The sequence below is a fragment of the Manihot esculenta genome, chromosome 1 (assembly GCF_001659605.2).
Source record: "Manihot esculenta cultivar AM560-2 chromosome 1, M.esculenta_v8, whole genome shotgun sequence".
NCBI classification, from domain to species: Eukaryota; Viridiplantae; Streptophyta; class Magnoliopsida; order Malpighiales; family Euphorbiaceae; genus Manihot; species Manihot esculenta.
This window is the reverse complement of record NC_035161.2, coordinates 13,929,948-13,951,618: the sequence shown is the minus strand read 5'-3', so window position 1 is coordinate 13,951,618 and position 21,671 is coordinate 13,929,948. Positions and strand designations below refer to the sequence as shown.

Genomic DNA, 21,671 nt, shown 5'->3' with positions numbered 1-21,671 from the left:
GCATAATGTTGATTGATGCCCCAAGGTCACACATGGCCTTCTTTATCCCTACGTTGCCTATCTTGCATGAGACGGCAAACATTCCTCTATCCTTGCATTTAACTGGAATTTTTCTTTGAATGACAGCTGAGACACACTCCCCTACACTTACTTTTTCACGTTCAGCAAGTTTCCATTGGTTGGTGCATAGCTCTTTGAGAAATTTGGCATACCTCGATATTTGTTTGACAGCATCTAGTAGAGGTATGTTGATTTCCACCTAGTGGAGTGTCTCAAGTATTTCTCTTTCCACTTTTTCTTTTTGGGATCTTGAAAATCTTCTTGGAAAGGGGGGAGGTACCTTAAATTTCTCCACTGGTTGCTGGTTTGTCTTGGTCTGTTTGGAGCTGGATTCTGCCTAGGTCGTCAATTTGGGCAAATAATCTTCTACCTTCTCTGGAGATTTGGGCAAATCGCCTCTGCTAGGCAGTTCAGTTTGTCCACTGATTGGGTCTGCGATTTGGGCAAATCGACATCCTGGATCATCTTCTAGCAGTTTCTCCTCAGTACCCTGTTTCTGCATTTGCTCAGCCTTGATGTCTTGGAGCACTTTCCCACTTCTTAATATAATGGCACTAGCATTTTGCCTTGGATTTATTTCAATTTGGGAAGGTAGCTTTCCTTGTGAGTCAAGCTTGCTTACGGATGAGGCTATTTGACCCATTTGTTGCTCAAGATTTTGTACAGTGTTTGCTTAGGACTTCACGATCTCTTCAAGGGGTGCATTGGATTTCTGAGGTACAACTTGGGCTGGATTTCTTTGCTAATAGCTTGGATATTGATTGGCCCCTGCATAACTAAAATTCGGGTGGTCCCTCCAACCTGGGTTGTAGGTGTTAGAATAAGGTCGTACCTTCTTTGCCCATTAAATCCTCCAACTGCATTGACTTGCTGGTCCTCTTCTTGAAGGGAAGGACATAGGTCAGTTGGGTGGTTTATGTTTGCACATATTCCATATGGCTTGGGTTGCTGAATTTGCTGGACTTTTTGGGCTTGACCCACAACAAGGCTACGGACAACATTGGTGAGATTAGAGATTTGGGATGCTAAGGAGGATGCACTCACCTCGTTTACCCTTCTTGGTAGTTGTTCTTGGTCCCCAAACTGCTGTGAAGCTGCTGCCATGGTAGAAATTAAGTCCCTTATGGCTTGAAGTGACTTGTCTTCAATTGACCCTCCATATGCTGCATCAATAAATTTTCTTTCCGAAGGTAGCAAACCTCTATAGAAATATTTAATGAGTGATTTGTCAGAAATATCATGTTGAGGGCAGCTTGTGTACAACCTTTTAAACCTCTCCCAGTACTCATACAAGCCTTCAGAATGCTTTTGCCTTATACCACTTATCTCTCGATGGATGCCAATGGCTTTTGAGGTTGGAAAGAATTTGCTCAAGAACGCTCTTACCATACCAGCCCATGATGTGATGGATCCAGGTGGTAAGTAGAACAACCAATCCTTGGCATAGTCATCAAGTGAAAAAGGGAAGGCTCTAAGTTTAACATGCTCTTCGAAAATACCTTGAGGTCTCATGGTTGAGCACATGATGTGGAATTCCTTTAAGTGCTTGTGAGGATCCTTATTTTCTAGGCCTCTAAATTTGGGAAGGAGATGGATCAGGCCTATCTTCAACTCAAAGGGTGCTGTCAATGGGGGATACACAATGCATAAGGGTGCCTGATCTCCTGCTGGTATAGCCAGCTTGCGAATTGTCCTTTCTCGTGGTTGTGGTGCACGGATGGGCACGTTTTCAACTTCCACTTCTTCATATGCAGTAGGTGGTTCAGCCATTATTTGATTTTCAAAAGTAGTCGTCTGTGTTCTTGTTTCTAATTCAAGTACAGCAGTAGCAGGTGCAGCAGTAGGTGTATCAGCTGGTGCAACAAATTCTTCAACAGAGGCAGTAGCAGTTTTATCAGATGGCTCGGCAGCAGTTCAAATAGTAGACACCAGATTCGTTGCTATTGCGGATGAAGATGGTTTTGAGGTTTGGTTCCTCAAGTTTGCTTGCTTTCTCAAGCTCTTGGTAGTGCGTTCTATCTCCGGATCGTAAAGAAGAGTTTCTTACAGCCAGCCTTGGTCATAAAGGGAAAATACGTTAGTTGAAATCAAATCCCCAACAACGGCGCCAATTTTTGATAGCGGTTGTCGAAGTCGTAAAAAATAATCCTATTATCAATCAACAAAAATAATTTGTAGATAGTGGCAATAGGGTCGAACCACATGGATTTGAAACTAAGGACTCTCCTAACTATGACTTGGACAAATAAAAGTAAAATAAAAAAAGGGTTTTGTTTTAGATGATGATAGACTAAAATTAAAATAAGTAAAAGAAAGCAATAATTAAAAAGATGAGTAATTCAATGGGAAAAGAACTCTAGTTGAAGCATGGATCCATTTCAGTTTTAGAATTGATCATTGATTCTTTGATACTCCTATTTGTTTCAATAAATTAGTTTAGGTTGTGGAAGACACTTCTCACAACCAAATTCCTCCTTAGTTATAGTTTGAATAAGAAACGTTCGCTAATCAAACACTAGTTAACAAGTTGCCAAGGAACGTCCTTGGAGTTTTTTGCTTTTCAACTGTTAACTGTATTAAGACATAGAGAAACCTAATTCTGACCTTGCCAACCGCGTGGTCAAGTTTAGATCATGCAACCAATTGTGCTTGTGTTTAAATAATCTAAGCAATTACGGACCCAAATTATTCAAACTAACAATATATTACTCATACAATTAAAAGCAACAGGCCTTAATTGATTCTAAAAGCAAGGCAATAATAATATGGAGATCAAGTTGCATAAATATTGAAAAATAGAAGTTTAACAATGGAGTTTTAAATCTCTCAATTCATCATAAACTGAAATTTCTCCACTTCAACTAGAGAAGAAGATGTTTAGCCACTCATGGTGGACAAAAAAAAACACAAAAAGAGAAAGAAGAAAAGTAGAGAGGGAGCTGTTGTGTTGCTGATACGGATCCAATAGAGCAAATTTCTAACAATGGTGTGGAGCAAACTTATGTCATTCAAATGGATCTAAAAGGAGTTCAAAATCATATTCATATAATCCATATATATTTGGGGTGTGCTTCAATTCATATGGGACAGATTTGGTGCAACATTTGCAATCATAGGCATAGGGAGCCTAATCAAACCTATGGGCTAAAACTACACAAAGGGAAGCCTAAAGTGAAGATCAAGAAAGGATTTTTTGAAGATTCAGCTTTGTTATGATAGGCTTACTATGTTTTATTATTTAAACACTTATTTTATTTTAGCTTTGTTTGGGCTTGTATTCTAGCCATATTTTATATTTTAAGTTTTAGAGTGTTGGGTCATGTTTTGGGCTTATGTTTTAATACTTATGTGTTTGATGTGTTATTTTAGTGTGTGATCGGGCTTGGGCCTTACGGTTTGGCTAAGCCTAAGAAGAGTGTCTTAGGGTTTTATTTGTTTTCTCCTTACTATATAAGGATGACAAACACTTGTAAGAGGCAGTTTTGAATCCAAATTTTCAGAATTCTTTTCATGCTTTTAGCGTGTATTGCTTTGAGTGAGAATGAGGATTTACTTTCATCAATTGCACCAAGAATCTTGGCTAACTTATCAACTCTTGGTTGTGACATTTTTTAGATTCTTATCTAAATCCTTCGATCATTGGTTTTTCAACTTCTCTAAGTATGGGGTGCCATAGGAGGTGGGTTTATCAAATCTTTTGATTCCATATCTACTCGTGCGTGTGGGTTTGAGGCTTGTGCCATAGGGTTCCGCGTCAGTTGTTGTCCCTTTTTATAGGTGAGGAATTATCATGAGTAAAACTCCTTTGGTGAAAGATTTTCTTTGGTGTGGCTCTTGGAGTTGTCATAGGATTGGTCTTGTGGTGTTTGAAGTAGGGTAGGACTCCAACACTTTTAGAATTCTTGATTTCCTTCTTTTCTCGCGCTGCTGAAATTCGCAGGAGACAGTCAATTGGGTCAGTTGATTTGGGCAAATCGCTTGCCCAAGTCATTTCTGCAAGTCGATTCCAGTTTTCTGCTTTAGCTTTCTGCAAGTGATTTGGCCAAACCACTTCAGCCAAATCGATTTTCTAGCTTTTTCTGCAAATTTTCTCCAAGTTTTCATTTTTCTCATTTTCTGCAAAAACATCATAAAAATATAAATTAAACTAGAAAAATGCATATTTGAACAGTAATAAAAATAATAAAAATGTGGCTAATTTATGTTTGATCAAATATCTATGTGATAAGTCCTTTTTGTAAAGGAAAATGAAAAACAAAAAACGGGAAACGGAAAAATCCTTTATCAGTAACAATTACAGATAGACTGCAGATTTTTTAAATATTATTATCTTATAATAATAAATAATTAATATTAATAATAATAACATCATTATTATTATTAATTATACTAAGGGCTTTTAGCCCATTAATATGACATAGCACATCAACAATGTTCTTTTGTGTGTGACCCAATAGACTCACATTAATTGGCAATAGGCTCCCACAAGGCCCATAAATTATAAGCGGCCTTTAGTAAGATATTATGACTACCCAATTAATATGAGGATCAATAGTCCAATAAAGCCTAATAAACAGAACATGTATTAATCTCTTTGTCACACGATATCTAGTTTGAACATAAGTCATGGTCAATGTCAAACTTATAATGTTCAAACTTATGATTTCTCGATCTCTAAGTAGACTGATAAAACCAAATGACATTGATCACACTATCAATTCATTTGAGCGCGACCATGCAGTTCTCAGTCTCACTTATCGAGGGGTCCAGAAAATACCTCTCTAAAAGAGAGGGATAAATTCTATCTTGATTGTTCAATATCCTCTACATAATTTCTATTATGCTCAATCATAACTTTTATGGTTATCCGATTAAAGATAATGTTTGGTTATGTCAAAACATAACAATCCTTATCTTATGTTGGAAACTATAATAATCTCAAGTCAAAGGATTAAAATATAACTATCTTAAGATTCACTTATGACAATAGCCCATGTAGTGATCTCAATGTGGGTCCATCCAATACTTTGTTCTCTAATAAGTATCTATGATTATTGAATTAAATCAACATATACATAATCATCTCATGATTATCAATCAATAATCATACTAGTCATATTTTACTATTATCACCATAATTATAAGTAATTAGGGATGTTAATCATTATTATGTAACATGCAAACAAATAATAATGATAAAAAACATCTTTTATTAATAACCAAAATGACATACAAAAAGATCCAAGATAATGGCCTAGGGCAAATACACTAACAGGCACTGATTGTATGGGGTGAAGTGTGAGATCTTTACAAATCATAAGAGTTTGCAATACATCTTGAGTCAGAGAGAGTTAAACTTGATGCAAAGGAGATGGGTAGAATTGCTTAGTGATTATGATTGCAAAATCTAGTATCATCCGAGTAAAAAAATATAGTAGCAGATGCTCTTAGCCGAAAATCATTTGGCAGTTTGTCCCATATCTTAGTGGAAAGGAGACTAGTGATAAGAGACTAAAGTGATGCTAGTGTTATTGGAATAAGTGGCACAAAAACAATACGAGAATCTAGAGTTGGTGCAAATAGCAGGAGCAGTTCAGCAAGGTAAGAATGGTAATTTCAGGTTTGAAAACAGAGGGATTCTCCATTATGGGAATAAATTATATATACCAGATGACATAGGCTTGAAAGGAGACATTATGAGAGAGGCTCATAATGTTAGGTACAGTGTTCACTCTAGAGCCACCAAAATGTACCAGGATCTAAAGAAAGTGTATTGGTGGCCTTCTATGAAAAGAGAAGTGGCTTAGTTTGCAACTGCATGTGAAGTATGTCAAAGGGTGAAACTAGAACATCAGAAGCCAACTGGAATGCTCAACCCACTACCGATTCCAGAATGAAAATGGAAAAATGTGGTAATAGATTTTGTAGTGGGGTTACCAGTAACATCCAACAAACACGACTCGATATGAGTAATAGTGGACAGATTGAGCAAATCTGCTCACTTTATTCCTATCAGGAGTAATTATTCTGTGGACAAATTGGCACAGATCTACATGGAAGAAATCATCAGACTGCATAGGGCTCCAATTTCTTTAGTGTCAAATAGGGAATCCCAATTTACCTCTAGATTTTGGTAGAGTCTGCAAAATTCTATGGGCACGAGGCTAGACTTTAGCACTGCTTTCTACCCACAGACTGATTGACAGTCAGAACGGACCATTCAAACCATAGATGACATGACATGTTAAGGATAAGTGTGCTAAATTTTGGTGGTTCTTGGAGGCAACACCTACCATTGGTGGAGTTTGTGATGTAAGCACGACCAACAACACCAAAAATGATGAGCTAGCATTGCCTCAAGGACCAATTACAAGGCTGAGATCCAAGAGGTTGAAGGAAGCACTTCAAGGATTCATGAAGGAATATGTTGAAGCTTTGCAAGTTCATTTTGAAGTTGAAGAACAATCTGGCCATTCCAAGTCAATTAGGCCAAATGTGTCCTTATTGACAATTCAAATTCTGTATTTATAGTGGGTAGTCATTTAGTAGTTGGTAGTTAACCAGTAGTGGGTAGTTATTTGGTAGTGGGTAGTTAAACAGTAGTGGGTGGTTACCTAGAGTGGATAGTGGCATAGATCATGGGTCCATGCATAGTTGTGGGTAGTGGCAAAGATCATGGGTCCATGTATAGTAGTGGGAAGTGGCAAAGATCATGGGTCTTAATTTAGGCTATATAAAGCATCCATTTTTCTATTGTAGACACATATTATCAATTATTCAATACAATTGCTTTATGCGATTCTTCTTTGAGAGCTTAAGAGAGATCTTGGTTCTTGACATTGCATGACGAATAAGGTTTGATACTAACTTGTATGTTTCTTATTCTTGCTGCTCTTGAAATCAATCCATTATAAGTGTTCTTAATTGCATGTTAATTAAGGGTGCTTTAGATTGGGGAATTATTTTCTGAATTAAGTTCTTTTTACTAGGGTATGTGTCGTTTCAGTCTCTAATAGGCTGGGGTTCTGCATCAATTGGTATCAGAGCCAGGCTTAGTAATAATTTCTTAACTATCCTTTGCGTCTTTGCATTCAATTTTGTCCATTATTGGCTGAATATATCACTTTGGAAATCTGGTTTGGGATACCTATTAGAGCCGAATACATTGTTTGGTTGTTGTTCAAATCAAATTTTACCCTAAATTCTTGTTTAGGCTGAATTACTATCTTTAGTGATTTGGTTTATGCTTTCTGCCCTAATTCATATGCTGTCATTCTAATACTCTTAGAATAGTATTTCCAGTGTTTTACCTATGTCCATAAAAAAAAAAAAAAATCAAAACAAGAAGAAAAAAAAAAGAAAAAAAAAAAGAATTTCTGCCACTTTGGTTCATTTGTTCAAACTTCATCCTGATTGATATCTACTGATATAAATCATATTTCATATACCTTGAACATATTTCTGGGCTTGGAATTCGAAATACATGTTTGGGGTAGGTTTAGGACAAATTTGGGTAGTATTTTCACAAAACAGTTGTACTTAATACTTGCTGTTTTAAGTGTCTATTTTGTTTGCTTGCTTTGAATTAATTTTGTTGAGTCAATATTAATATCAGTTAACCTAGGATTGCATGCTTAGGGAAAACTTCGTGTTAAGCACATCCGTCTTGTCAATTTTTGATTCTTAGTTTGTCAATTTGGTGTCTTCCTGTCTGTTGGTTCCTTACATTTAGTTTGACAAATTGCACATTGTTGAACGTCTAATTACACTTAGTACACGAAATTTAACTTTTGTGTGCTAAATCAATCTATTTGTTCATTTTGGTCAGTTTGCATCTAGTGTTGTTTCCTATCTTTTCTTCTTAGGTCTTTCCTTGCTTTCCTTATTATTTGAATCATACAAGCTTGGCTTATTGAGTCCTTATTCTGAAGTGCACTTTTGAGATACCAAGTGAGTGCTTGAAAATTAAACACGTGAGTTGAGAGAATTGTGAATTTTTTTCTATAATGTCTGGGCATAATACTGGTGATACTTCTGACCCTACATTTGATCTTAAAGATATATATAAAGCTTTCATGGATAGCTTTCAGAAGCTAAATTCGAGAATGGATAACCTTGAGGACAACCTTAGATCTTCAAAGGGCAAGTCCATTCAGAGGGATGATGATACACACGATCCATCCTATGATGAGGAAAATGAGGCACAATCAGCCCCTGTCCGAGCCAGAAGGTTCAATGATCGTGTACCATATGTAGATAACAGTATGAATTCCATAAAGATGAAGATTCCAAGCTTCAATGGTAAGGCTGATGTTGATGCCTATTTAGAGTGGGAGCGTAAAGTGGAGATGGTTTTTAACTGTCAAAACTATTCCGATGATAAAAAGGTAAAACTTGCTGCCCTTGAGTTTTCAGATTATGCACTAATATGGTGGGATGAGCTTGTGAAATCTAGGAGAAGGAATGGAGAGTTACCCATTGCTAGTTGGGATGAGATGAAGCGAATCATGAGGAAGAAATATGTGCCTACTTATTACCATAGAGATCTCCATCATCAATTGCAAAGATTAACTCAGGGATCAAAGTCTGTTGATGAGTATCATAAGGAGATGGAGTTGCTCCTGATCAAAGCAAACATAGTGGAGGAGGAAGACCAGACTATGGCTCGTTTCTTTGGTGGTCTAAACAAGGAGATTGCTGATGTGGTTGATTTGCAACCATATGTTGATTTGGAAGACTTGGTGAACATTGCAATTAAGGTGGAAAGACAAAGAGGCCGAAATAGATGGGGGAGCAACAGGGCTACTCAAAACTCCAACAGCAAATGGGGTTCCAAATGGAACACCAAGCCTGATCCTAAAAGGTTTGAAAAGTCTTCAACTCAAAAAGGCATGTTACCTTCCAAAGAAACATCCAACTCTCATGGTAAAAATGAACCAGCCCCTAAATCAAATAGAACTAGAGATATTCAGTGCTTTAAATGTAAAGGGCGTGGGCATTATGCCAATGAGTGTGCTAATAAACGTGCTATGGTAGTGAGGGGAGATGAGATAGTCTCCGAAAGTGATTCTGATTCTGATGAAGTACCACCTTTAGAAGATTGTTCTGATGTAGAGATAGAAGAGTATCCTGTTCAAGGAGAGTCCTTAGTGATATTGCGTACTTTAAATGTTTCTATTAAAGAAGAGGGACTTGAACAGCGTGAAAACATCTTTCACACTCGTTGTTTGGTTGGTGGTAAAGTCTGTAGCATGATAATAGATTCGGGTAGTCAAGTTAATTGTGCTAGTACTATTTTAGTTGATAAATTAGGACTAGAAACTATTAAACACCCTAATCCTTACAGACTTCAGTGGTTGAATGATAGCGGCGAGGCAAAGGTAACCAAGCAATGTAAAGTGTCATTTTCTATTGGAAAATATGTAGATGAGGTTACTTGTGATATTGTACCCATGCAGGCTGGACACATTTTGTTAGGTAGACCATGGCAATTTGATAGGCGTGTCATTCATGATGGGTATAGTAATAGGTTTTCTTTTACGTTCCTCGGTGTAAAACATATACTTGTACCATTATCTCCTAAAGATGTATATGCAGATCAAGTGAAATTACAACAATCTGCTAAATTGGGTAAGGGAGGTGAGACAAGTAAAAAGAATGAGGGAAAAGAGGCCAGCAGTAAAATGAAAGTTTCGAATGGCCCAAAGGAGAGTGACTGCACGGGAAAGGATAAAAATGAGAGATGTGCAGGAGAGAAAACGTTAGTGAGTGTGGAGGTAAAAGGAGAGCTGAGTGAGAAGAGTGAAGAATTCAGCAAGTCTTCCTTTTATTGTAAAGAGAGAGAGCTGAAGAAAGCATACTTAGAGAAGAGAGCTTTGATTATATTGTGTTTTAGTTCCAATTTTATGATTGAGACTAACCCTACTGTTGAATTGCCTAGTTCTTTTTCTAAGTTATTGCAGGAGTTTGCGGATGTATTTCCTGAGGAGGTGCCATCTGGGTTGCCACCCATTAGGGGAATAGAACATCAAATCGATTTTGTTCCTGGAGCTCAGATTCCAAACCGTCCAGCTTACCGTAGCAATCCTGAGGAGACGAAGGAATTGCAAAAGCAAGTTGATGAGTTGCTAGCTAAGGGACATATCAGGGAGAGCCTTCGTCCATGCGCAGTACCTGTTTTGTTGGTTCTAAAGAAAGATGGAACAATGCGCATGTGTGTTGATTGTCGTGCGATCAACAAAATCACTGTAAAGTATCGCCATCCTATTCCTAGATTAGATGATATGCTTGAAGAATTATGTGGTGCTGTTTTCTTTACAAAAATTGATTTGAAAAGCGGTTATCATCAAATTAGGATGAAGTTAGGTGATGAGTGGAAAACTGCCTTTAAGACAAAATATGGTTTATACGAATGGTTAGTCATGCCTTTTGGCTTAACTAATGCACCTAGCACATTTATGAGATTAATGAACCATGTTTTGCGTGATTACCTAGGTAAGTTTGTGGTTGTGTATTTTGATGATATATTGATTTATAGCCGAAACATGGATGACCACATTAGGCATGTTGAACTTGTTTTACAGAAGTTGCGTGAATATGAACTGTATGGTAATCTTAAGAAATGCACATTTTGTACTGATAGTGTCATATTCCTAGGATTTATTATTAGTTCACGTGGAGTTGAGGTAGATACTGAAAAGGTTAAGGCTATCCAAGAATGGCCTACACCTAAGAATGCTAATGAGGTGAGATCCTTTCATGGATTGGCAAGCTTCTATAGGAGGTTTGTTAGAGATTTCAGCACTATTGCTGCACCTCTAAATGAGATTATTAAAAAGGCTGTTGGGTTTAAGTGGGGTAAAGAACAGGAACTTGCATTTAACACATTGAAAGAAAAACTTACTACCGCTCCTGTTTTAAGGTTACCTGATTTTTCTAAAACCTTTGAAATTGAATGTGATGCTTCTGGGATTGGTATTGGTGCTGTTCTTATGCAGGAAGGCCGACCCATAGCATATTTTAGTGAGAAGTTAGGTGGCGCACAATTGAACTATTCCACCTATGACAAAGAGTTCTATGCACTGATTAGGGCTCTTGAAGTTTGGGAACACTACTTGCTGCCTAATGAGTTTGTGATTCATACCGACCATCAGTCTCTCAAACACTTGAAGGGACAAGGGAAGTTGAACAAGCGGCATGGTAAGTGGGTTGAATATCTCGAAATCTTTCCTTATGTGATTAAATACAAGCAAGGTAAAGAGAATGTGATTGCCGATGCATTATCTAGACGTTATGCATTGACTTCCATGCTTAGTTCTAAGTTGTTAGGATTTGAGCATTTGAAAGATATGTATGAGAATGATACTGATTTTTCAGATGTATTTAAGGCATGTGAACATGGGGCATTTAAAACGTTTTATTTGCATGATGGGTTTCTTTTTAGGGGGAAACAAATATGCATACCTAATTGTTCAGTGCGTGAGTTGCTTGTTAGAGAATCACATTCAGGAGGATTAATGGGACATTTTGGTGTGCAAAAGACTTTAGACATGTTGAATGAACACTTTTATTGGCCTAACATGCGAAAATATGTAGAGAAAATTTGTGCTCAATGCTTTGCATGTAAACAGGCTAAATCTAAGTCCTTGCCACATGGGTTGTATACTCCTTTGCCTGTACCTACTGAACCTTGGACTGATATATCTATGGATTTTGTGATAGGTTTACCTAGGACAAAAAGAGGTAGAGATTCAGTGTTTGTTGTTGTAGATCGCTTTAGCAAGATGGCACATTTTATTCCATGTCATAAAACTGATGATGCAACGAACATAGCTGATTTGTTTTTCAGGGAAGTAGTCCGTTTGCATGGTATACCTAGGACTATTGTTTCTGATAGAGATTCTAAGTTCCTTAGTCATTTCTGGCGTATTTTGTGGGGGAAATTGGGTACTAAACTTTTATTTTCTACTACTTGTCATCCACAAACAGATGGCCAAACTGAAGTTGTTAATAGGACTTTAGGAACTATGCTTCGTGCTATTGTGGGTAGGAACTTGAAAACTTGGGAAGAATGTTTGCCATATGTTGAATTTGCTTATAATCGAGCAGTCCATTCTTCTACTGGTTATTCACCTTTTGAGGTTGTGTATGGTTTTAATCCATTAACTGTACTAGATTTAATGCCTTTACCTTTGAACGAGTTGTCTAATTTAGATGGAAAAGCGAAGGCTGAAATGGTTAAATCAATTCACGTGAAAGCGCGTGAGCATATTGAGAAGCGTAACAGCATATATGAGAAACAGGCCAATAAGGGTCGCAAGAAAGTTGTATTCAAACCAGGTGATTGGGTTTGGATCCATATGCGAAAGGAAAGGTTTCCATCTCAAAGGAAATCAAAACTCGATGCACGAGGGGATGGACCATATCAAGTGCTGAAACGGATCAATGACAATGCATACATAATTGATCTGCCAGGTGAGTTTGGTGTAAGTGCTACCTTTAATGTTTCTGATTTGTCTCCTTTTGATTTTGGTACAGATTCGAGGACGAATCCATTTCAAGAGGGAGGGGATGATGTAAGCACGACCAACAACACCAAAAATGATGAGCTAGCATTGCCTCAAGGACCAATTACAAGGCTGAGATCCAAGAGGTTGAAGGAAGCACTTCAAGGATTCATGAAGGAATATGTTGAAGCTTTGCAAGTTCATTTTGAAGTTGAAGAACAATCTGGCCATTCCAAGTCAATTAGGCCAAATGTGTCCTTATTGACAATTCAAATTCTGTATTTATAGTGGGTAGTCATTTAGTAGTTGGTAGTTAACCAGTAGTGGGTAGTTATTTGGTAGTGGGTAGTTAAACAGTAGTGGGTGGTTACCTAGAGTGGATAGTGGCATAGATCATGGGTCCATGCATAGTTGTGGGTAGTGGCAAAGATCATGGGTCCATGTATAGTAGTGGGAAGTGGCAAAGATCATGGGTCTTAATTTAGGCTATATAAAGCATCCATTTTTCTATTGTAGACACAGATTATCAATTATTCAATACAATTGCTTTATGCGATTCTTCTTTAAGAGCTTAAGAGAGATCTTGGTTCTTGACATTGCATGACGAATAAGGTTTGATACTAACTTGTATGTTTCTTATTCTTGCTGCTCTTGAAATCAATCCATTATAAGTGTTCTTAATTGCATGTTAATTAAGGGTGCTTTAGATTGGGGAATTATTTTCTGAATTAAGTTCTTTTTACTAGGGTATGTGTCGTTTCAGTCTCTAATAGGCTGGGGTTCCGCATCAGTTTGCCTACAATAACAGTTACCATGCTAGCATTGGGATGGCTCCTTATGAAGCTTTATATGGGAGGAAGTGCAAGTCGCCTGTTTGTTAAGAAGAAGTAGGAGAAAGGGCTTTAGTAGGGCCAAAATTGGTTCATTAACAGGGTGGTGCCCATCATTAGAGAAAGAATCAGAACTGCTGTGAATAGGCAGAAGAGCTATGCAAACATCTGTAGAAAGCAAGTTGTCTTTCAGGAGGGAGATATGGTATTGCTTAAGGTGTCTCCTATGAAAGGGATCATTCGATTTGGAAAGAAAGGTAAACTAGCTTTAAGATACATCAGACCCTTTTAAATATTGCAAAAGATTGGAAATGTATCTTACAAGTTAGATTTGCTTGCTTTCATGGAGAGAATCCATCCGATTTTTCATGTTTCTATGTTACGAAAATTTATGTCAGATCCGGGCAAGGTTCTTAGTGAGCCTGATATAGAGATCCTAGAAGATATCACCTATGTTGAGCAGCCAGTACGGATCATAGACACACAGATCAGAAAGCTGAGGAACAAGGAAATCGCAATGGTGAAAGTTTTATGGAATCACCACAATATGGAAGAGTGCACCTGGGAGACCCAAGAGTCGATGCTTAAGCAGTATCCTAATCTCTTTTGAAGTAAGTCATTAAATGGTTTTATGTGTCTTCTTGATGTGTATGCTTTTGTTTTGCTTGTTTGGTTGAACATTCGAGGACGAATATTCTTAAGGGGGGAAGAACGTAATACCCGACTAAACTCCAGTGTTGGGATTCTAACTTTCCGATGGAATCTCTGTTGGAATCTGGAATCTCGAAGCTGAAATCTTTAGAAGGGAAAATAGAGTTTCTGTACAATGAATCTGAAGCATTTCTAAAATGTGTTCAAAAAAAATGGTTTTTGCGTCTTCAAGGTTTGGTCGTCGAACCTACCATATTGGGCCGCCGAATATTAGCTAGCAGACCCAGTTATAAAAGGGTCTCAGCTTGATTTTAGGAGAAATTCTTCTCTCTTCTTCCGGGCAGAGGTAGAACTATGATTCCTTGATATTTTTGCTAAGAATTTTTCAAATCTCTTAGAGAATTCATGAGCTTTCCCTTTGATTTTTGAAGTTTTGAGTTTGAATTTCAAGTTTTAACCTTTGGACACCTTCGGAGATTAATTTCCCTCTTCTCCAAGTCTTAGTTACTGTCACCATTGTGTCTCCAAGAGGTAAGTTCAAATCCTTGCCTTTCTTCTAATTTCTAAGGGTTTTCAACAAGTATTATAGGTGTTTTAAAGGTTTTGAGAAATGCATGTTAAGTTATGTTTTCTTTCCCTTTTTTGCTTTGAATTTAATTGTCGAGGTTCTATAAGTGTTTGCATGTTTTATTTGGGGCCTTCTAGTTGCTTAGAGACTCCTTAAGTTATTTTGAGATGTTTGTGAGCTGTTGCATGTGAGAATCGGAGCGTTTTGGTGGCTGTGAGTATAGCGGCTAAGCATTTTCGTCTCTAGTTGAAGTGGAGAAATTTCAGTTTATGATGAATCGGGAGATTTAAAACTCCATTGTTAAACTTCTATTTTTCAATATTTATACAACTTGATCTCCATGTTATTATTGCCTTGCTTTTAGAATCAATTAAGGCTTGTTTGTAATACCCGGCTAGACTCCGGTATCGGAATTCCTACCGTCCGGTGGAATCTCGGATGTCGGAAGCCTCTAGTAGGGTAGAAACATGTTTTCATAAAATGTTTTAAGGTATTTCATGGTTTTAAGTAAAATGGAAATGAGTTTTTGCATAAAAATAATCTTGGAGGAAAACTCAGGTTCGGCCGCCGAACCTCAAGTTCGGCCGCCGGACATGCATGCCTTCGGGAGCACCTTTAGGCCCCCGAAAGCATAAGTGAGGGAAGTCCAGGTTCGGCCGCCGAACCTCAAGTTTGGCCGCCGAACATGGCATGCATGCGGAGGCACGTTCGGCCCCCGAACGTGGCCTGGCCAGCCACTATAAAAGGGTCCCTTAGCCGAAAACGGGCGAGCTTTTTCCCCATTTCCGGCCAAGATTTCTGAGTTTTGAGCAAGTTTTGGAGTTTTGAGGTTCAAGAACTCAAATCTCTTCCAACTCCAAGTTAGATCGCCTCCACCCTCGATCTTCAAGAGGTTCGGACCCGAGGAACCGAGGACCCCAGCAGTGAGTCTGTTGCCCCAGTGTCTGGTCAGAGCTATCCAGAGGTGAGTGGAATATCTTATTATGTTTTAAAGCAAATAATGGACTTTTCAGCATGTTTCACGCATCATGAATGCCATGTGATGAATTAGGTTGCTTGCATTAGAATTCACGAATATGTTGCATTGCATATGTTAAATGTTGATGTGGATGAATGTTGGATGATCCATAGCCCTCGATCTATGATACGATGATGTGATATGTACGGTACGGAATGTAAGACCAGTGGGACCCATTCTACGTTCGCTGGCACCATGTAAGGGAAAGACCAGGACCCATTCTACGTTCTGGCACAGTTGGACACTGTTATGTTATGATATGTAAGGGAAAGACCAGGACCCATTCTACGTTCTGGCACAGTTGGACCATGTAGAGGGCTATTGGTGACAGGTTCATCCTTGATGTGATTAGCTGTGATGTGATGCATTCCATGATCCATATGATTTAAATGTTTTTATTATTCTGCTCACTGGGCTCTAGTAGCTCACCCCTCTCCCAATTTCCCCAGGATTGCAGGTACAGGGTAGACTAGGAAGTTTACAAGAGTAATGAAGTCTGGTATATGTAATAGATAGTGTGGACATGATAGATGTATTAATGTTATGTAACAGTACAGTTTCAGTCATGTAATGATATTGAGGATTAGATATTGTGCTTGACATTGTGTATGAGGTATCCTTTTGTACATGATCATAAACGTTTTATAATATTCAGGAAAGCCAACTCATCTTATGATGTATTGCCCATTGGGGCATTGTTGAGATCCCACAGAGGGGTCATGATTATGATTATGAGTATGTTCAGTGCTTGTGCAGGTTGAGTTTGGCTTATGAGTGAAAGAAAAGTTTTAAATTTTTTATGTATGTTGTTGATCATGTATGGGATTAAGCAGGTTTTCAGGTTGTAAGTCAGGCTTGCTACGGGTCTTGGCGGCCTTAAGCCGACCCGGATCCTAGCGCCGGTAGCGGTCCGATTTTCGGGTCGTTACATTGTTGCTTTTAATTGCATGAGTAATATATTGTTAGTTTGAATAATTTGGGTTCATAATTGTTTAGATTATTTAAACACAAGCACAATTGGTTGAATGATCCAAACTTGACCACGCGGTTTGCAAGGTCAGAATTAGGTTTCTCTATGTCTTAATGCAGTTAACAGTTGAAAAGTAAAAAACCCCAAGGACGTTCCTTGGCAACTTATTAACTAGTATTTGATTAGCGAACGTTTCCTAATCAAACTAAAACTAAGGAGAAATTTGGTTGTGAGAAGCGTCTTCCATAACCTAAACTAATTTATTGAAATAAATAGGAGTATCAAAGAATTAATGATCAATTCTAAAACTGAAATGGATCCATGCTTCAACTAGAGTCCTTTTCCCATTGAATTACTCATCTTTTTAATTATTGCTTTCTTTTACTTAGTTTAATTTTAGTCTACCATCATCTAAAATAAAATCCTTTTTTTATCTTACTTTTATTTGCCCAAGTCATAGTTAGGAGAGTCCTTAGTGTCAAATCCCTGTGGTTCGACCCTATTACCACTATCTACAAATTATTTTTGTTAATTGATAATAGGATTATTTTTTACGGCTTCGACAACTGCTATTAATATTCGAATATCTGCGAGATTGTGATAGTTGGTTATGAACACAACTCTTTTATAAAAAGAAGTGTGAGAAAACAAAAGGACTGGAAAATGAATTAAAGACCTTCTTTTAATCGCAGGAGTAAGGCTTTTGGAGTAATCGTTTTTCTGGATTGCAGATTGGGGAGCACATAGCTTATCCATCCGTTGAGAGAGCTAGCACTCTATACGGAAATGTTTGTGTGGATACCATTGAGGGTGTTCGTTTCAGAAGCAGCACCATCAGTCCGGAACTGTCTCTTATCATTAAGTTTAAAAAGGTTAGTCTCTTATCCTTCCTTTCAAATTAAATGAAGCACTCAGATTCTTGAAAGGAGAAACAAAAATTTTTATTTTCCGCTGCATAGTTTCTGGTTGCACTAATCTCTGGGTTCCCTAACAGTGCCTTCACATCTTGAGCACAAAAATCACAACTGCCATCTTTAGATCATGTGTAGGATAATTTAGCTCGCGCTTCTTCAACTGTCTAGAAGCATAAATGATTACTCTATTTTTCTGCATCAACACACAACTTAGTCCTACTTGGGATGCATCACAAAACATCGTGAACTCTTTATTACTTATAGGCAGAGCTAACACTGGTGCCGACGTCAACCTTCTCTTTAACTCTTGAAAACTTTTCTCACACTAATCTGACCAGATAAAATTTTGATTCTTCTGGGTCAATCTGGTCATAGGAGTAGCTATTTTGGAGAAATCCTAAACGAATGTCCTATAGTAACTTGCTAAACCCAAAAAGCTTTTGATTTCTGTTATCGTAGTGGGTCTGGACCAGTTAGCTACTGCTTCTAATTTCTTAGGGTCTACCTCGATTCTAGTTTTTGAAACTATAAGCCCTAAGAAAGAGATATTCCTCAGCCATAACTCACATTTAGAGAACTTGACATACAATCAGTGTTCTCTCAAGGTCTGTAACACTCTCTTCAGATGATGGGCATGCTATTTTCAATTTTTGGAATACACTAAGATATCATCAATGAAAACAATAATAAAGTGATCCAGAAACTGTGTGAAAACTCTATTCATGAGATCCATGAATGCTGCAGAGGCATTAGTTAGCCCGAACAGCATCACTAGGAACTCATAATGCCCATATCTGGTCATGAAAGCTGTCTTAGGCACGTCTTCTTCTGTGATTTCAACTGATGGTACCCAGATCTTAGATCTATCTTGGAGAAACAACCAACTCCTACTAGCTGGTCAAACAGATCATCAATCCTGAATAAAGGATACTTATTTTTAGTAGTGAATTTGTTCAGCTGTCTATAGTCAATACAAAGTCTTAGAGGTCCATCCTTCTTTCTCACAAACAACACTGGAGTACCCCAGGGTGAGGCACTAGGTTGGATGAAACCCTTATCTACCAACTCTTGCAACTATTTTCTTTAGCTCTTTCAACTTAGCAGGCGCCATCCTATAGGGAGGAATAGAGATGGGTATGGTTCCTGGCAACAATTCAATTTCAAACTCTATTTTCCTATTAGGTGGTAAACCGGTAGCTCATCTGGGAAAACATCGATGTAACGACCCCAAAATGGACCGTCACCAGCGCTAGGATTCAGGTCGGCTTAAGGCCGCCAGAACCCGTAGCATGGTGGATAGTAAGGAGGATACGGCATATATGGCATGTAAGGAGGATATGGGACAAAACTCGAGTACTCCGACATACCTCCCATCGGATAGGCCTGAGCGCCTCCCTGCGACTCTCCCATACCTTCCTCAAATCTGCCTATACCCATGCTGTCATCTCTAGACTGGTCAATCTCCATAGCCTCCCTTCTTTCCTCTGATCTTTCTCCTCTCGCTGTACCTCTTCTGCTCTCGTCTACAGACCTTCTCGGGTCTATTGACGTACCTTCCCTGCTAGATCTCTGAGACCTTGCCCTTGGCAATGCAGGAGGACGAGCAGTTGGTCTCTCACTATCTGGTGGGGCTCTAGTCAATCGAGCTGATCGACGAGTTCCTCTCATCTTTACTCTCTGGAAAACAACACATACGATAGCACTTTAGCACATAAACATCACATATCAAGAATGCACATGCATAACTCATGGCATTCCATAGCAGTAAACAGATAGGATTCAACACCCTATCCTAATGGACATGATTTCCTATTGTGCTTGACCACTTCTAACCTCTATGAGCCCGACACTGTCTCTATAGGTCCGATCATGTGAACCTAGGGCTCTGATACCAATCTGTAACGACCCCAAAATGGACCGTCACCGGCGCTAGGATTCAGGTCGGCTTAAGGCCTCCAGAACCCGTAGCAAGCCTGCTATACTCTCTGTGTACCTGTAAAACTCATACATGATCATACATTTTCTGTGAAAATAAAAATTCTTTTCTGAACCAAGGCTTAATCTGTGCATGCACTATCTCTGTACTCTGTACTCTGTACTCTGTACTCTGTACCCCTGACTAGAGCTTGCTCTAGATGGGTTAACTCATACCTGTTAAGCCTGGTGTTTGACATACAGTAAAACAGATATACATATACAGATCATGTTATGAACAACATCACTAAGTCAAGCACATTTCTAACTTTATACACAACTCTTACATCTCTTTAATATTACATGTCCACTCTAAGCTATTACAAATCTCTTTACTCTTTCTGTACTCTGTGGATCTCCCCTGTATACTGTATACTGAACCTGCAAAACTGGGGTTAAGGGAGTGGGATGAGCTCTATAGCCCAGTGAGTAGAACAGTAAAACATCTCAGTAAAATATGATCTCATGGAATGCACCATATCACAGACAATCCACATCAAGGGTAAACCTGTCACCATATAGTCCCGATAACTCTGCCGTGCCAGGGCATAGAATCGAGCACCTGGTCTTCCTGTCATATATGTATATGTGTATATAACACCTCTGTACTTACCATTGCCAGGGCGTAGTCAAAGGCTCCTGGACTTTACTATATACCTGCCAGGGCGTAGTCAAAGGCTCCTGGACTTCTCTGTACCTGCCAGGGCGTAGTCAAAGGCTCCTGGACTTCTCTCAGAGACTATTGGATCATTTAGCATTCACCCACAACAACAATGAACTAGGCAATGCAACATATTCGTGAATGCTAATGCAAACAACCTGCTGTATACTCATGATGCATGAACTATGCTGAAAGCAGTTTATGTTTCAATTACAAGTATTAAGTTTAGTTCCATGCAGGCTCGGACAACTCTGGAGCAGTACTCACTGCTGCTCTCTCTGGTTCCTCTGGTCTGTACCTATACAGATGGAGTCAAATGAGGGACCAAACTAGCTTATGAACACTTCTATGAAACTCCCCAAGAATCCCCTCAAACTCACTCTAACATCTATGCAAAGCATGCAAAGGAAAGCTGGACAGGACACTTTCGGCGGCAAGTTCGGCGGCCGAAAGTCCTCTCCAGAGAGGAAACTCAAGCACCTTCGGCGGCCGAAGCTATACTTTCGGCAGCCAAACCCTTTCGGGGGCAAGTTTCGGAGGCCAAAAGGCACTCCAGAGACGAAAGTCTCTGACCTTCGGCGGCACCTTCGACGGCACCTTCGGCGGCCAAACTTCCCTCCAGAGCCGAAAGTCCAAAAGCTCGGGGGCAAGCTTGGGCAGCCGAAGTCACCTCCTCATGGGTTCGGCGGCCGAATGTACCTTCGGCGGCCAAACCTGAGTTCATCCGCAACGCAGAAACTTGCTCTGCCTCTCGCCAAAAGCACCAAAACCCTCTCAAACTCAACCACCTCAATTCCTCAACTTGCATATACCCACGTATATGCTCAAAGGGGTCAAAACCTACCTAACAACCCCAAACATACAAAACAAGTAACACAAATATAAGGTGTTCTCACAAAATCATCAAAACCGCACAAATAACCCTATTCATGCAACTCTTCCCCAAAACCACATAAAACCTTCAGAAAACATAAAAAAAAGCTCAGGATCTTCACTTACCTCTTGAAACCAAGAAGCTGAGCGATCCTAACGTGGAGTTTTGGAGCAACTCTCCTTCAAACTCTCCAAACTTCACAACTTTGAGTTTTTAGCTTAAAACCTTCAAAATACCATAAAAACTAATCAAATCTTTGCAAGATTGGATGAAAACATGAAAGAATACTCACAAAGGACAGGGTCTCACCTCAGAAGACAAAAGAAACGGTGATCTTACCGCTTCAACCGACTGAGGGCCATTTATAGGTGGCTGGCCAAACCACCTTCGGCGGCCACACGTGAAACCGAAAGCCATGCATGTTCGGCGGCCGAACCTCAACTTCGGCGGCCAAACCTGGCTTTTCTGCCTTGGTTCATTTCCTTCAAAACAACTCATTTCCTTACGCGTTACAACTATAACACATACCAAAACATGTTAGAAAAACATCACTCTCACCCTTCTAGAGCCTTCCGACATCCGAAACTCCATCGGAAAGTAGACTTCCAATGCCGGACTCTAGCCGGGTATTACAATCGATAAACT

The 21,671-nt window shown here is 39.0% G+C and overlaps 1 protein-coding gene across 1 annotated transcript in view; it reads left to right on the top strand.

The window, feature by feature from the left end:
- Positions 1–995: 995 nt before the first annotated feature.
- Positions 996–21,671, top strand: part of LOC122723332 — a 74,686-nt gene continuing 54,010 nt past the window's right edge. Inside the window, exons 1-8 of the mRNA XM_043955185.1 lie at positions 996–1,063; positions 1,879–2,026; positions 8,340–9,563; positions 10,023–10,269; positions 10,717–11,350; positions 11,483–12,255; positions 12,409–12,543; positions 12,598–12,722. Coding sequence (XP_043811120.1) covers positions 996–1,063; positions 1,879–2,026; positions 8,340–9,563; positions 10,023–10,269; positions 10,717–11,350; positions 11,483–12,255; positions 12,409–12,543; positions 12,598–12,722 — 3,354 coding nt within the window. The remainder of the gene's footprint in view (positions 1,064–1,878; positions 2,027–8,339; positions 9,564–10,022; positions 10,270–10,716; positions 11,351–11,482; positions 12,256–12,408; positions 12,544–12,597; positions 12,723–21,671) is intronic.